The sequence below is a fragment of the Primulina huaijiensis genome, chromosome 6, assembly GCF_012295235.1.
Source record: "Primulina huaijiensis isolate GDHJ02 chromosome 6, ASM1229523v2, whole genome shotgun sequence".
Classification (NCBI taxonomy): domain Eukaryota; kingdom Viridiplantae; phylum Streptophyta; class Magnoliopsida; order Lamiales; family Gesneriaceae; genus Primulina; species Primulina huaijiensis.
Window position 1 is genome coordinate 21332688 of NC_133311.1, and position 12795 is coordinate 21345482.

The window sequence follows — 12795 nt, forward strand, 5'->3', positions numbered from 1 at the left end:
GTCAAACTAAAGCCAAACGAAAAGTCAAGATAGTTGCCTTTTCCCTCCTAACTAGTGTAATCAAACATAAGTCATATGAATTACGTCAAAATTGTTTTAAAAATATAAACTTGTTGAAATTGTTTATTTCTAGCTAGCTATAATTCACATATTTATATAAAAAAATCAAATTAATGATATAACAATACATTGGTAATTGAATAAATCGGTGTGTAATCGATTTGACATCAAAATCTTAAACTTGACATAGTTATATTGAGTTTGCTATAACAATAAGTGATGTGTGTTTCATCAAACATTAAAATAAATAAGCAAGAAGTTGAGATGAAGGGGGCAATACATGTGGAAGCATCCAAGAAGGGTAATCCAAGTTGATTGAGTCGCTGGCCCGTTCAAAACGCCGCCGTGTGAGCTTTATTTAACACTAATCCTAAGTCGACGCTGACTGCTATTTCTTGAGACATTGTTCTTTTCCTCTTTATTTCCAACTCAGCGGTTTGTTGGACCCGAATGAATCACATTTTTGCCCTCTCTGGTATGATGACGAGAGTAGAATTTTCTTGAATCTTGTTGTTTTTATATATAAATGCTGAGGATTCTCATTTTTCTAAAGCGTCCAACTTCATCTTCATCTTCCCTTTTGCTTCCGCCATATTTCTTATGAGTTTCACCTGAATCTTCTACAATAGACGATATATATATGTCTTTCTTGGGCTTTGCTCGAAATCTCAATTTAGTGCTTCGAATTTCGAGGATCAGTCATTGACGCTAGCGTAAAATCTTGTTTGGGAATGGGATCTCCCTGTATACCATATGTTTGAGGAGATTTCAATGCTATAGAGCTATAGAACTGCTGAATTTCAAGAAATCTCGTCGATATTCTGAATCATTTTTGCCATCAAAATCTCTTCGAAAGCCGAAAAAATCTCAACTTTGTCTTGTGGTTCCTGAGATCTGAAGCAAATGGCAGAGTCAGGGGCTGGGAAGTTTGGTGACTCAAGTGTGATCGAGATCACGGGAAAGATTATGGTGGTGACCATTATCCTCCTCTTTTTCGTTATAGTGTTTGTCTTCTGCCTCCACCTCTACGCCAAATGGTTCTGGTACCGTCGCCAAGTTAATCCCACAACCACCACCCGGCGCCGCCGACGATTAGACTTCTCCGCTGGATATCATGAAGCAGCAGTTGTTGCCGCCTTGCGCCGTGGCCTCGATCCTTCACTCCTTAAAACAATACCCATCATTTTATTTGATCCCAAAGAGTTCAAAGATGGGCTAGAGTGTTCAGTGTGTCTCTGTGAGGTCGCCGAAGGTGAAAAAACCAGACTTCTACCGAAATGCAATCATGGATTCCATGTAGAATGCATTGACATGTGGTTTCAATCACATTCTACTTGTCCCCTCTGTAGAAACCCTGTTGCAAATCAGGGCCAATCCTCTGAGAATTCAGCTACTGATTCAACATTAGAAACTACACAACAAATTCCAGCAGTGGAGAATTCAGATTTTTTAACAGAAACTCCAAATTTTCCAACCAATGTATTATTCTGGGGTGATGAAACTCAAGTTAGCACTTTTGGTCCAAATTGTGTGGCGGAAGATAATCAAAGTTGTGCTATTGATGAGCCATCTAGCTCATCCTCATCGTCATCATCTAGGAAAAATCGGCCAGATGGGATATTGGTGATCGATATTCCAATGCAGATTAATGAAGAGGAAGAACAAAAGTCACCAATGCCGACGAGACTCAGATCACTTAAAAGGCTCTTGAGTGGTAATAGAAGAACCAATCCTTCTAGTCCTAGGAATTTTGACCTGGAGCAAGGAGTCCGAGGACAAAGTTAATTGCTTCATTCTTTATACATTATGGATCGTTTTGGAAACTTCGTGAATACACAGATTCGGATGATTAAACTTCCACTTTATGCATTTATTTGTTCGATGTTTTTTAATTCTTGATGGAGATGAAAGGTTGGATCCATGATTCTTGGATTCTATTCTAAACAGAAGCACTGGCAGTGGATATGCTGTATATTTGATAGATATATAGTTTTGCTTCTCTGAAAAGATGGAAAAGTTTCCATATCTTACAGAGAGAGTTAGATCATATAAAAAACAACTGTTGGTTGGATTTGTTAGTAGTTGCAATACATAATAGTATATTTCTTCATTAATCTTTCAATGGTAAAGCTAGTGCATTTTTGTTCTGTATTCTTTGTCACGCTTTCTACCAATTCTTCTGTTGTGGTTTTATAATGAAATTATCATCACAAATTTATCTGATATGGAAATATATATATGAAATTAACTAGAACTAATTTAGTAGGAAAGATGGGCGATTGGATTGCACATTCTCTTTCAATGACATTTTTTCACCATTCAAATATCACATAAGAAACAACAATTTTCTGGTTTATTGCTAAGTCACCAAGTAAACCGGTCCATACGAATGAATCCTGTGTGTTCTGCTACCAGTGATGTTGCCCACACTTCCTTGGATTGGACCAGAAACATGAATCCGGCCACGCTCCAGTTTAGAAATGGTGGTACCGCTTATAGTTTGCTTCGTGGATTTGTTCTTTCTGTCAAACTTGAACCGAAAGAAGATCGAAATTTTCCGAGATTTCATGTTCTTCGTCTCCCCATCCAATTGCTGTTTTGGCGATGCTCCAAGATTTGTTATATTTAATCTTTCCTGGCTTGCGTTCTTTTTTGCTTCTTCCATGAACTGAAATGGAAACCAGCTAAAATCTTATCAACTAACTTCAAGAACTGAAAATTAGTGCCTCAGAAGCAACAAAAGAATCTAGTATAGGAGAATGATTGTAATGTAAAAAATAATGCAGGCAACAGATTTACAAGAGCAACGATAAAGATTGTGCTGTAAATGAGCGTAATCATACAGTTGTAATTAATTTTCCCGTTTTTTGTCATCAATATGCTTACCGTCTGTGGAACTGAAGCAACAAGAACACCCTTTTGTGCTTCAGATTTTGCAGACACGAAATCAAGAAAATAGCAACTCAATTATAAGTCGTTCAGCGAAAAAAGGATTACATTATTTTGGAGACATGAGCATGTGAAGCAGTATAATTATGCTGGAGCAAGTAGCATTTTACTTTTAGTTATGCCTCGTTCACTTTATAAGATTTTGTTTTTCACATGAAACCAAAAGGCTTCAATATAATAATTGGGTTTGGTACACGAAATTCTCAACTTTAAGACTTTAATCTATATCTATATATATAACTATAAAAGTATGGATGATGGGCAAAGTTTTTCAATTGTGATTTTACTACATTGCCCAAAAACTATGCATTGCTTGTATTAATTGCATGGGCATTGGTGGAACAAGTATATAAAAGTATGGATGATGGGCAAAATTTTCCAATTGTGATTTTACTACATTGCCCAAAAACTATGCATTGCTTGTATTAATTGCATGGGCATTGGTGGAACAAGTATATAAAATTTAGGGACATAGAAAAAATATTACAAGAATATATTTTTTAATTTTAAAAAATCATTAAAAATATTAAAAGAATATATATTTAACTTTTATACTTATAAAAGTATAAAAAGAATAAGTTATTCATTGTAAATTTTCTACTAACCCCTTAAATTGAATGTTGTTAGATTTGCATGGAAATTTTCTACACAATGGAACAAGTATATAAAAGTATGGATAATGGGAAAAATTTTTCAATTGTGATTTTACTACATTGACCAAAAACTATGCATTACTTAATATATTAATAATATCATAAAATATGAATCTCATAGAAAAATTCAGAGAATTAGCTATAATAAGAAAGTTAAAGATTTTAGTAGAATATTTTTTAGAAAAAATTATATATCAGACAAATTTGTAAATTCAATAAATAAAATTTGGTAGTATTGAAAACATCTACTAAGAATGTTTAAGATTTAGGAAATCCAAAAATTTAATAAAGATATATATGTAAATTTCTAATTGTTGTAAAAGTAAAAATGAAATATCAAAATTTTTTATTTATTCAACCTAATATATAATTAATTAGTAGCCTAATTATTCCACATAATATATAATTGATGAGTGGGTCTCATATGAGACCGTCTCACGGATCTTAATCTGTGAGACGGGTCAACCCTACTCATATTCACAACAAAAAGTAATACTCTTAGCATAAAAAGTAATACTTTTTCATGTTATTGTACTATTGTATATATAATTATTATCAAACATATATTATATTATTATATATTTATCATGTTATTGTACTATTGTATATATAATTATATCTTTCTTATATCTTTTTGTGATACTATAATTTATTACTTAATTAGAAATTACACTAAAATCATAAATAAAAAATTGCATTAAAATCATAAAATAACATGTAGAGAGAAAATTAAAAGAATAAAATATTTAAAGGTCGTATAAAGATGGATTATTTGAGAAATTTAATATAGAAGTTACATTTTATTCTTGAAGTGATATAAGTTACTACAATCAATATATATTGTTGTAATGATTCATTAGCATTTGTTAGACTATTAATTATGACAAAAATTTGTGTGAGACGGTTTAAATTGAATGTTGTTAGATTTGCATGGAAATTTTCTACACAATGGAACAAGTATATAAAAGTATGGATGATGGGCAAAATTTTCCAATTGTGATTTTACTACATTGCCCAAAAACTATGCATTGCTTGTATTAATTGCATGGGCATTGGTGGAACAAGTATATAAAATTTAGGGACATAGAAAAAATATTACAAGAATATATTTTTTAATTTTAAAAAATCATTAAAAATATTAAAAGAATATATATTTAACTTTTATACTTATAAAAGTATAAAAAGAATAAGTTATTCATTGTAAATTTTCTACCAACCCCTTAAATTGAATGTTGTTATATTTGCATGGAAATTTTCTACACAATTTATGAGAAATCTATGTATTAAAAACGAATATATGTTTGATAATAATTATATATACAATAGTACAATAACATGATAAATATATAATAATATAATATATGTTTGATAATAAAAATATTTTTTTATCTATATATCTATAAAAGTGTAGATAATTGGCTATGTTTTTCCAATTGTCAAAAAATAAAAATGACCACCTCATCAATATAAATCCAAAAATTCAATAAAGATATATATGTAAATTTCTAATTGTTGTAAGAGACTAAGCGTAAAAATGAAATATCAAAATTTTTTATTTATTCAACCTAATATATAATTAATTAGTAGCCTAATTATTCCACATAATATATAATTGATGAGTGGGTCTCATATGAGACCGTCTCACGGATCTTAATCTGTGAGACGGGTCAACCCTACCCATATTCACAACAAAAAGTAATACTCTTAGCATAAAAAGTAATACTTTTTCATGTTATTGTACTATTGTATATATAATTATATCTTTCTTATATCTTTTTGTGATACTATAATTTATTACTTTATTAGAAATTACACTAAAATATAATTAAAAAATTGTTTTAAAATCATAAAAGAACACGTAGAGAGAAAATTAAAAGGATAAAATATTTAAAGGTCGTATAAAGATGGATTATTTGAGAAATTTAATATAGGAGTTACATTTTATTCTTGAAGTGATATAAGTTACTACAATCAATATATATTGTTGTGATAATTCATTAGCATTTGTTAGACTATTAATTATGACAAAAATTTGTGTGAGACGGTTTAAATTGAATGTTGTTATATTTGCATGGAAATTTTCTACACAATGGAACAAGTATATAAAAGTATGGATGATGGGCAAAATTTTCCAATTGTGATTTTACTACATTGCCCAAAAACTATGCATTGCTTGTATTAATTGCATGGGCATTGGTGGAACAAGTATATAAAAGTATGGATGATGGGCAAAATTTTCCAATTGTGATTTTACTACATTGACCAAAAACTATGCATTGCTTAATATATTAATAATATCATAAAATATGAATCTCATAGAAAAATTCAGAGAATTAGCTATAATAAGAAAGTTAAAGATTTTAGTAGAATTTTTTTTAGAAAAAATTATATATCAGACAAATTTGTAAATTCAATAAATAAAATTTGGCAGTATTGAAAACATCTACTAAGAATTTTTAAGATTTAAGCGTTAAGGGTTTAAAGAAAGACTATGGACACGAATTGTATTTTGAGAAAAAAAAATTAATATATTTAAACACAAGAATTGAAAATAAAGTTAATAAATACTCCATCCATTCACCCCTTCTAAGGATGACAATGGGCCGGGGCGGATTTGGAGATGGGGATATTAAGCTTATATCTGTCGCGAACTACTTCGGAGATTTTAAAAAATACCCAAACTCGAACCGAACCCAAAAAATCAGGGATCTTATCCACGGTCCAAGTTTGCCCTGCGGGGCCCGAACCTGTGGGGAAAGTTGTCATTCCTAACCTCTTCTATGCTCAAGATATATTTGCTTAAAATATTGAACTAAGAAACCTTCATTTCCAACAATTTTATTAAATGAAGATTCATTTCCTTAAATTAATAATTGAAATATCACTATTCTATTTCAGAAAAGGGTCAAAAATACCACCACTCTAATAATCTTCAGTGTCATATATCATCATAATCATTATCCCATCATTTTTTTAGAATTAAATTTGCTAAGGTTCGAAGTTATTAACAGAAAATTTGAATTCGTTTTCATTGTATATTTCCTCTATTTCAATATTTCCCGTTAATTCATACTTAATTTCGATTTATTTCAACTTACCTCGAGGGTATTATGCTCAAAATAAATAATATGTATAATTGAAATTAAAAAAAATAATTTACAATATTTGCGTGGTTATAATTTAAAAAATAACTTAAAATGAAATTTGTTGTCACATGTTCTTAGTGATTCCAAAATTATAAGTAAGTACTATTTTAGATTTTTAATATGTAATTTTTTAACTTTAGGACCATATTTATCAATTAATTGATGTAATAAGTAGATAAATATCAACATCATATACTAAAATATTTTCGTCCACTCTTATATTGCGTAATTAATTAAAATACATTCATATAATTCTATTTACACTTTTATATTGCTTAATCAATTCAAATCATTTCATATCATTGTATTTGTATTGTTATGTTAGTTCAATTTAGTACTTAATTTGACAAATCATTATTCCAAATTCTTATAATTTGTTTTGATTTATTTTTTCCCGAACAAAATGTTGTTTGATGTATTGGATGATCAATATGCAAAGAGTAAAAAATATTTTTATTATTAATTTAATTTTTAGTTATTTAGAATATGAGCTCACGTGCGGATGCACGTGCTTTTATGCTAGTTTAGTAAAATACTAGCGGATCGAGATTTATGAGTTGTATAATATTAGAATTGATGTTATTTTTAATTTTCTTTTTTTCCTTTTTTATGGCGTCTACATATTTTTCATAGGTTCTCTTCCATGGTTGAAAAGGGAAAGGGTTTGAGGGAGGGAGAAAGAAAGTGGAAAAGGAACCTTGGTTTTATGGGTTTCTATCCACTTAACAAGTCCATCATCCGTATTAAGATAGTTTGTCTATAATTGTCAATTAATAGGAACAGATACAAACTCCCCTAAGGCTAATGCCTCAAAATGTAACCACCACCAATTTCAAATCGTCATTTTTACGGAAAATGTAAAGATCTGTCATTTTGTGAACCTTGGAATATACAAATTCATAGTGGGAAGCATAGATTGAAATTTGATTTATCATAGGTTGACAGAATTAGAAGACGGCGGCCGAAATCATTATTATGTAAGCATATTTTAAATAAGAAGTGGGGGGTTTAGTTTTCTACGCCGCACAATGCAGTGGCTCAAAATAAGCTTTGTCTGTCTTTCTCAAGTATTCACAGAAGAGCACAAAAGAAGGGAGAGAGGGAGACTCACAATCCGAGGGTTTCATGCAATATGATTAAAATAAAGTTAATTGATGCCCTGATTAAGGGCTCCATCGATGATTCAAAATGACTGATTTTGCATCTACTTTTTTTTTCAAACTCTATTCCAGTATCATTAAATCTCCTTCTATTTTTATAAAAATTGACATATATGTTAATGATCCAAAAACTAATGTTTGACTACATCATAAGAGAGAGATAATTATACCAAGTCATCGTATGTTTTCTGAACCTGATGGCCACTTTAAGCCATCATATGCCGCTTCGAATACAACTCACATGCTAAATTTTGAAGATTCAACCTTAATTATTCTTAAAAGCCGACGCATCGGGACTGAATCCACACTAAAAAATATAATAATACATCAAAAGTTAAACATAAAATATGTAGTAGAGCACAACAGAAAAAAAAAATGGTGAACACACCACACCAGCATATTTGGACCAAAAATCTTAACAGTTTCCCTTCTTTAATACATCTATACAAAATCTCCGAGAGTTTAGGCACAAAAGACAATGGATCGGTCACGATTCAGATGTTTACTGGCTCACAAATAAGCACTTACAATTCTTCCCTTGAAGGGTCTGTATGTTACTAAAGTTGTAGCAGAGGCAGAGCCATGACACCGCCAAAAATGAAAACTAGCAACAACAACCACCAGGAAGGGAAAGATCTTTGCCTCAGGTTATTCACTTCTTTCGGGACTTCTATATTTTTCTGCTCTTCTCTGGTCCCACGTTTCTTCAATGAGGGTTCAAAATTTTCTTCTTGAATGGATGCAGGTGCTGACTGTTCTGCCGATTGCTGTGCTGCTAGCTGCCGTTCGTATTTTTCCACATGTTCTGGAAAAAGTTTCCTGAATGTTGGGCTGTTTCAACAAAAGAAGGAATGGGAAGAAAAGAAAAAGAAATAGTGAGAAACCCACCTCATAAATGCAATGCTAAAACATAAATAAACAATGTTAAGTAGCTGCAAATCTTTCAAAGACAATACATAAGTAACTTTTTGTTAGTTCTTAAATACGTATGTTGAGGCAAACTTTAGACTCATTGAGATAAAAAGAAAATCGAATATGTTTTTCAATCATCTTGTTGAGCAGAAGATGAGCATCAAGTTTGTAAAACTCACTTTTTACAGTTGAATGCCAAAGAAGACTTCGCAAGCCTTTGTTTCTCTTCTACAGTAGTTGTGACACTGCCAGTAGTGGGACTAGTGTCCATCTGAGAACAAATAAACCAGGACGTTGAGCCGTTCAGGTATGTCACCATCTAATTTCAGCTTAAACTTAGAACTATAATATCTTGTCGCTCTCAACAATTAGAAAGCTAACTCACCATGAAAGAAAGAAGCCCTGTCAATATGCTGCATGGGAATTAGAAAATCAGCACAAGAAACTCAAGACTGATACAGGAAATATATACAACTATCTTCCTTGCAGAAATACCTTGAGACAGACCACATAGGGTTCCAACTCTCTGGATGGACTGGAAAATGACAGTGTAAGTGAAACAAGATGTAGAAAGCATTGACATGATTTACCATAATTAACTTACAATCGCTCATAGACAGACATATCTTCTTTTGAGTCATAAAGCGTCCATTCGGAGTAGTCATACTACATAAGACATAAACAAAGCAGATCATGGCACCATCACACTTAGAGCATTGTGCTATGTTTGACCATCAAAAGTCACCTGATTCCTGGAGGTTTAAAAGGATATTCTGGTGGAAACTTTATCTTTCCATAATAATAACCACCTACATCGATCGAAAATATAAAAATGAAAAGGAACTAGCATCATGAGTACTCCATATATAAGCACTTTAGCATAAATGGGCATGCAAATAGTAGTCCAAATACTAACGTAAAGTCTCTATTTAAGCTATACACACACAACGAAACCATGAGAACCAAAACCTGCAAATGGCGTTCCGTCACTCCCCTCCAACAAATAATCTGACCACAAAAATAGCCAACAAAAGATATGTCAGCAGATGAGGACAGCATTACAGAAAATGATGCTCACTAAAATTCATATCTCAACAAAGATGAATTTTCAAGTTAATCAGAAACTTTAGGACATGTGCTGAATTTTTAAAGATTATTTCTTCTATCCTTTCATCACTAAATATGTCGCAAAGTAAGGTACTCAATTTATCACATATACTTCTTAAAGTCACTCAGAGATACCTTGTATATAAAACACATCAAATGTAAAGAATGTAGGATTTTATTCAGGAGAATGTGTAAAATATCCTTATACAGGAGAATGTGTCAAATAATAGACAAGGAACACCCATTCAACCCACATCATAGTCGACCATGGGCAAAGTGGAACACTGTACCTAGAAAGGCATACATAAAATAACAATCAACAAAACATAGAATATCACAAGGCACGTCTCAACGTGCATAAAAAATCTTTACTATGATTTGTAAGTTTAGTAAGTGATCACAAGAAGCTGAATTTGTTAAGATTGAGACTTGGACCTAATTCAACCCCAAAAGCTAGCTCAAGGTAACTCGACCCCAAAAACTATATCAAAGGAAATGATTGTCCAAGTCTATATATGCAACTCTCAAAAACTCTATCCAACCGATGTGGGACATCTTAACACACATCTTTCACGCCCAAGAATGAAATCTGGAACGTGAAGTTTACAAGTGTCCCGACTATGGGTACAATGGGTGGTCGGACCGTCCAACACATAACGGTAGGTCTGAACTCACACTTAACGGTAGGTCTGAACTCTGATACCCTGTTAAAATTGAGACTTGGATCTAACTCAACTCCAAAAGTTAGCTCACTGAAGAGGATTGTTCAAGTCCATATATGAAACTCTCAAGGATTTATTCAACCGATATGAAACAACTAACAGAATTGAAAAAATACGATTGAGCTTAGGAAAAGATGCAAGGTGCATTCATACAAAGGCATACAACAAAATCCAAGCAACTTACGCCACTCAAGGATGTCGTTGGGAAGAGGGCGTGCCACAACATTGGAAACAGGTTCCTAGGAATGCATAACAAAATAATCAGCAAAGTATAGATGAAGATATATACAACTTAATAACAAGAAAATTCATTTTATAAAACAAGTTGTGCTAGAGTAAGTGATAAACAAAACCATTTTTATTGGTTCTAACAAACATCCTCGTCCTCAAACAATGGCTGATTCATCACCACAACAAGACTCGATAAGAAAGTCTGGTGATCAAATAATCTTTTTAACCATTGATGATGGTTTCTTCAAATATAAATGGAAAGTAGGGCTTTCTTGTCCTCATTCTACATGCTTGATGCTACATAATTCTCCCTTGTCTAAAATTTACAGATTTAAAGTGGCATCAATACCTAAAAATTCTTAAATTTTGGCATTTTAAAAGGGCCTTAAATGAAGTATCATCCAACTTATCTTACTTCACATAATATCTCCGGCCATGGCCAAAGTTATCTTAACAATATTATGGCATACTTCTGCAAAACATTTTCCATTATACTTGCTCATTCCTGCAGTGCTATACTCATCAAATTTCAAATGACGAATTATCTGACATCCAAGCAGCATAACTCATTGTGTCCTTCAGCAAGTACTTTTTTATACATCCAGAATAAAATAATAAAGGTATATGATTCACAATGAGAACGCATGAAAGCGTTTCCAGGAATAAATAGTACTTACTTTACAAAGTGCTCTATATTCCTTCTGAAGGCGCTTTACGCATGCTTTTTCAGCCATCCCAGCCTGCACAACCAATCATCACAGGTTACAGAAATTTTCAACTGTATTCATTGTTATAATAGTTCCTTGTCCAATGAGAAAAGTTGCCTTTAAATTTTAGGGCAGAAAAGGTATTAGATGCTTAAGGTTTTCCACCAAGTGCCATAAAAATATCACAAATTTACCACCGGAATCACGCAAAGAAAACATTAAACATAAGGTTCAGTGTCACCAATATTAAACAATAGAAACAAGACCAACATAGAAGAATGTGATGTTAAGGGTCAAAGCAGTAATTCATCTACAACATTATCTCGGAAAAAAATTTCAGTCCCATCTACTGACTTTTTTCACTATTCGTTAACTCCTTCAGTTTATGCAGTTTTCGAAAAATAGCTCTCAGAAATGCTCGTGGAAATAATTTTACACAATCTGATAATATCTCATTACCCATAAGTATTAATGTTCCCACCGCTAATTAAAGGTCTCTTGATAACAAGACTACAGATTATGACAAAGAAATCAACATATGTTTTCAACCTAATAGGAATAGTTACAATAACAAATGAAATTACTAGACAGCAGTTGGTGATTTAGTGCCAGCAGAGCCACAATCTTCGTAATTTTTCAACACAACAATTTTCAGTATTGTATCTCTAACCCACCCATAAATTACCTCAAAGCAGAGCAATTCCCACAATGACCACAAAGAAAATTTCTGCCACGGAAAGATGGCCTCACGCTTTTCGTCCATTAATTCCATAGGATCAATAATATAAAGTCGTAGACGATACAGCAAGAACAGGGCAATATATCAATCAAAGCGCACACGCACACAAACCGAACAAGGCGATTGTCAAATCATCAAATTATCCCAATTTGATAAAACCCAGATCAAAACCTAGTAGGACTAAGAATTTATTACCCAAAAGAAAAATTATATCAACAGCAGAGAAAAACATACATCTACATAAAATGTAACAGAACCTGAATTCGTAGAGATATCTGATCTACACGATGTGATATTCTACACTATCAACGGGGGGAATTCTGAAGTTTTGGTGTTGGATTTGTTGAACCATAAATTTCCTCTATCCCGGAGATGTCTGACAATTTATTTATCCCGTCAAGTAGTTTAT

The 12795-nt window shown here is 32.2% G+C and overlaps 2 protein-coding genes across 4 annotated transcripts; one reads left to right on the forward strand and one right to left on the reverse strand.

The window, feature by feature from the left end:
* The first annotated feature begins 464 nt into the window (after positions 1 to 464).
* Positions 465 to 2211, forward strand: LOC140978689 (RING-H2 finger protein ATL60-like). The gene has a single exon (XM_073443888.1). The coding sequence runs from the start codon at positions 964 to 966 to the stop codon at positions 1843 to 1845; it is 882 nt and encodes a 293-aa protein (XP_073299989.1). The 5' UTR covers positions 465 to 963; the 3' UTR covers positions 1846 to 2211.
* A 6047-nt stretch (positions 2212 to 8258) lies between these two features.
* Positions 8259 to 12795, reverse strand: LOC140978253 (ubiquitin-conjugating enzyme E2 34-like). Of its 3 annotated transcripts, XM_073443132.1 has the most exons (10): positions 12644 to 12795; positions 11618 to 11680; positions 10894 to 10948; positions 9850 to 9888; positions 9626 to 9689; positions 9485 to 9546; positions 9376 to 9415; positions 9266 to 9293; positions 9060 to 9151; positions 8259 to 8799 (listed from the first exon to the last, which is right to left on the reverse strand). In XM_073443132.1, the coding sequence occupies exons 2-10, from the start codon at positions 11672 to 11674 to the stop codon at positions 8526 to 8528; spliced, it is 711 nt and encodes a 236-aa protein (XP_073299233.1). In that variant the 5' UTR covers positions 11675 to 11680; positions 12644 to 12795; the 3' UTR covers positions 8259 to 8525. The 3 variants fall into 3 exon arrangements, with proteins under 3 accessions (XP_073299233.1, XP_073299231.1, XP_073299232.1); XM_073443130.1 differs by having other exon boundaries at positions 9376 to 9546; XM_073443131.1 differs by having other exon boundaries at positions 9376 to 9546; positions 12621 to 12761.

Excerpts from the sequence above, each read along its gene's own strand:
- LOC140978689 (XM_073443888.1), top strand. The coding sequence starts at position 964 with ATGGCAGAGTCAGGGGCTGGGAAGTTTGGTGACTCAAGTGTGATCGAG.
- LOC140978253 (XM_073443130.1), bottom strand. The coding sequence starts at position 11,674 with ATGGCTGAAAAAGCATGCGTAAAGCGCCTTCAGAAGGAATATAGAGCA. Across the intron at positions 9,889-10,893 it reads CAACGACATCCTTGAGTGGC|ATTATTTGTTGGAGGGGAGT; the intron begins GTAAGTTGCTTG and ends TTTTGTGGTCAG. Across the intron at positions 9,547-9,625 it reads TTTAAACCTCCAGGAATCAG|TATGACTACTCCGAATGGAC; the intron begins GTGACTTTTGAT and ends TGTCTTATGTAG.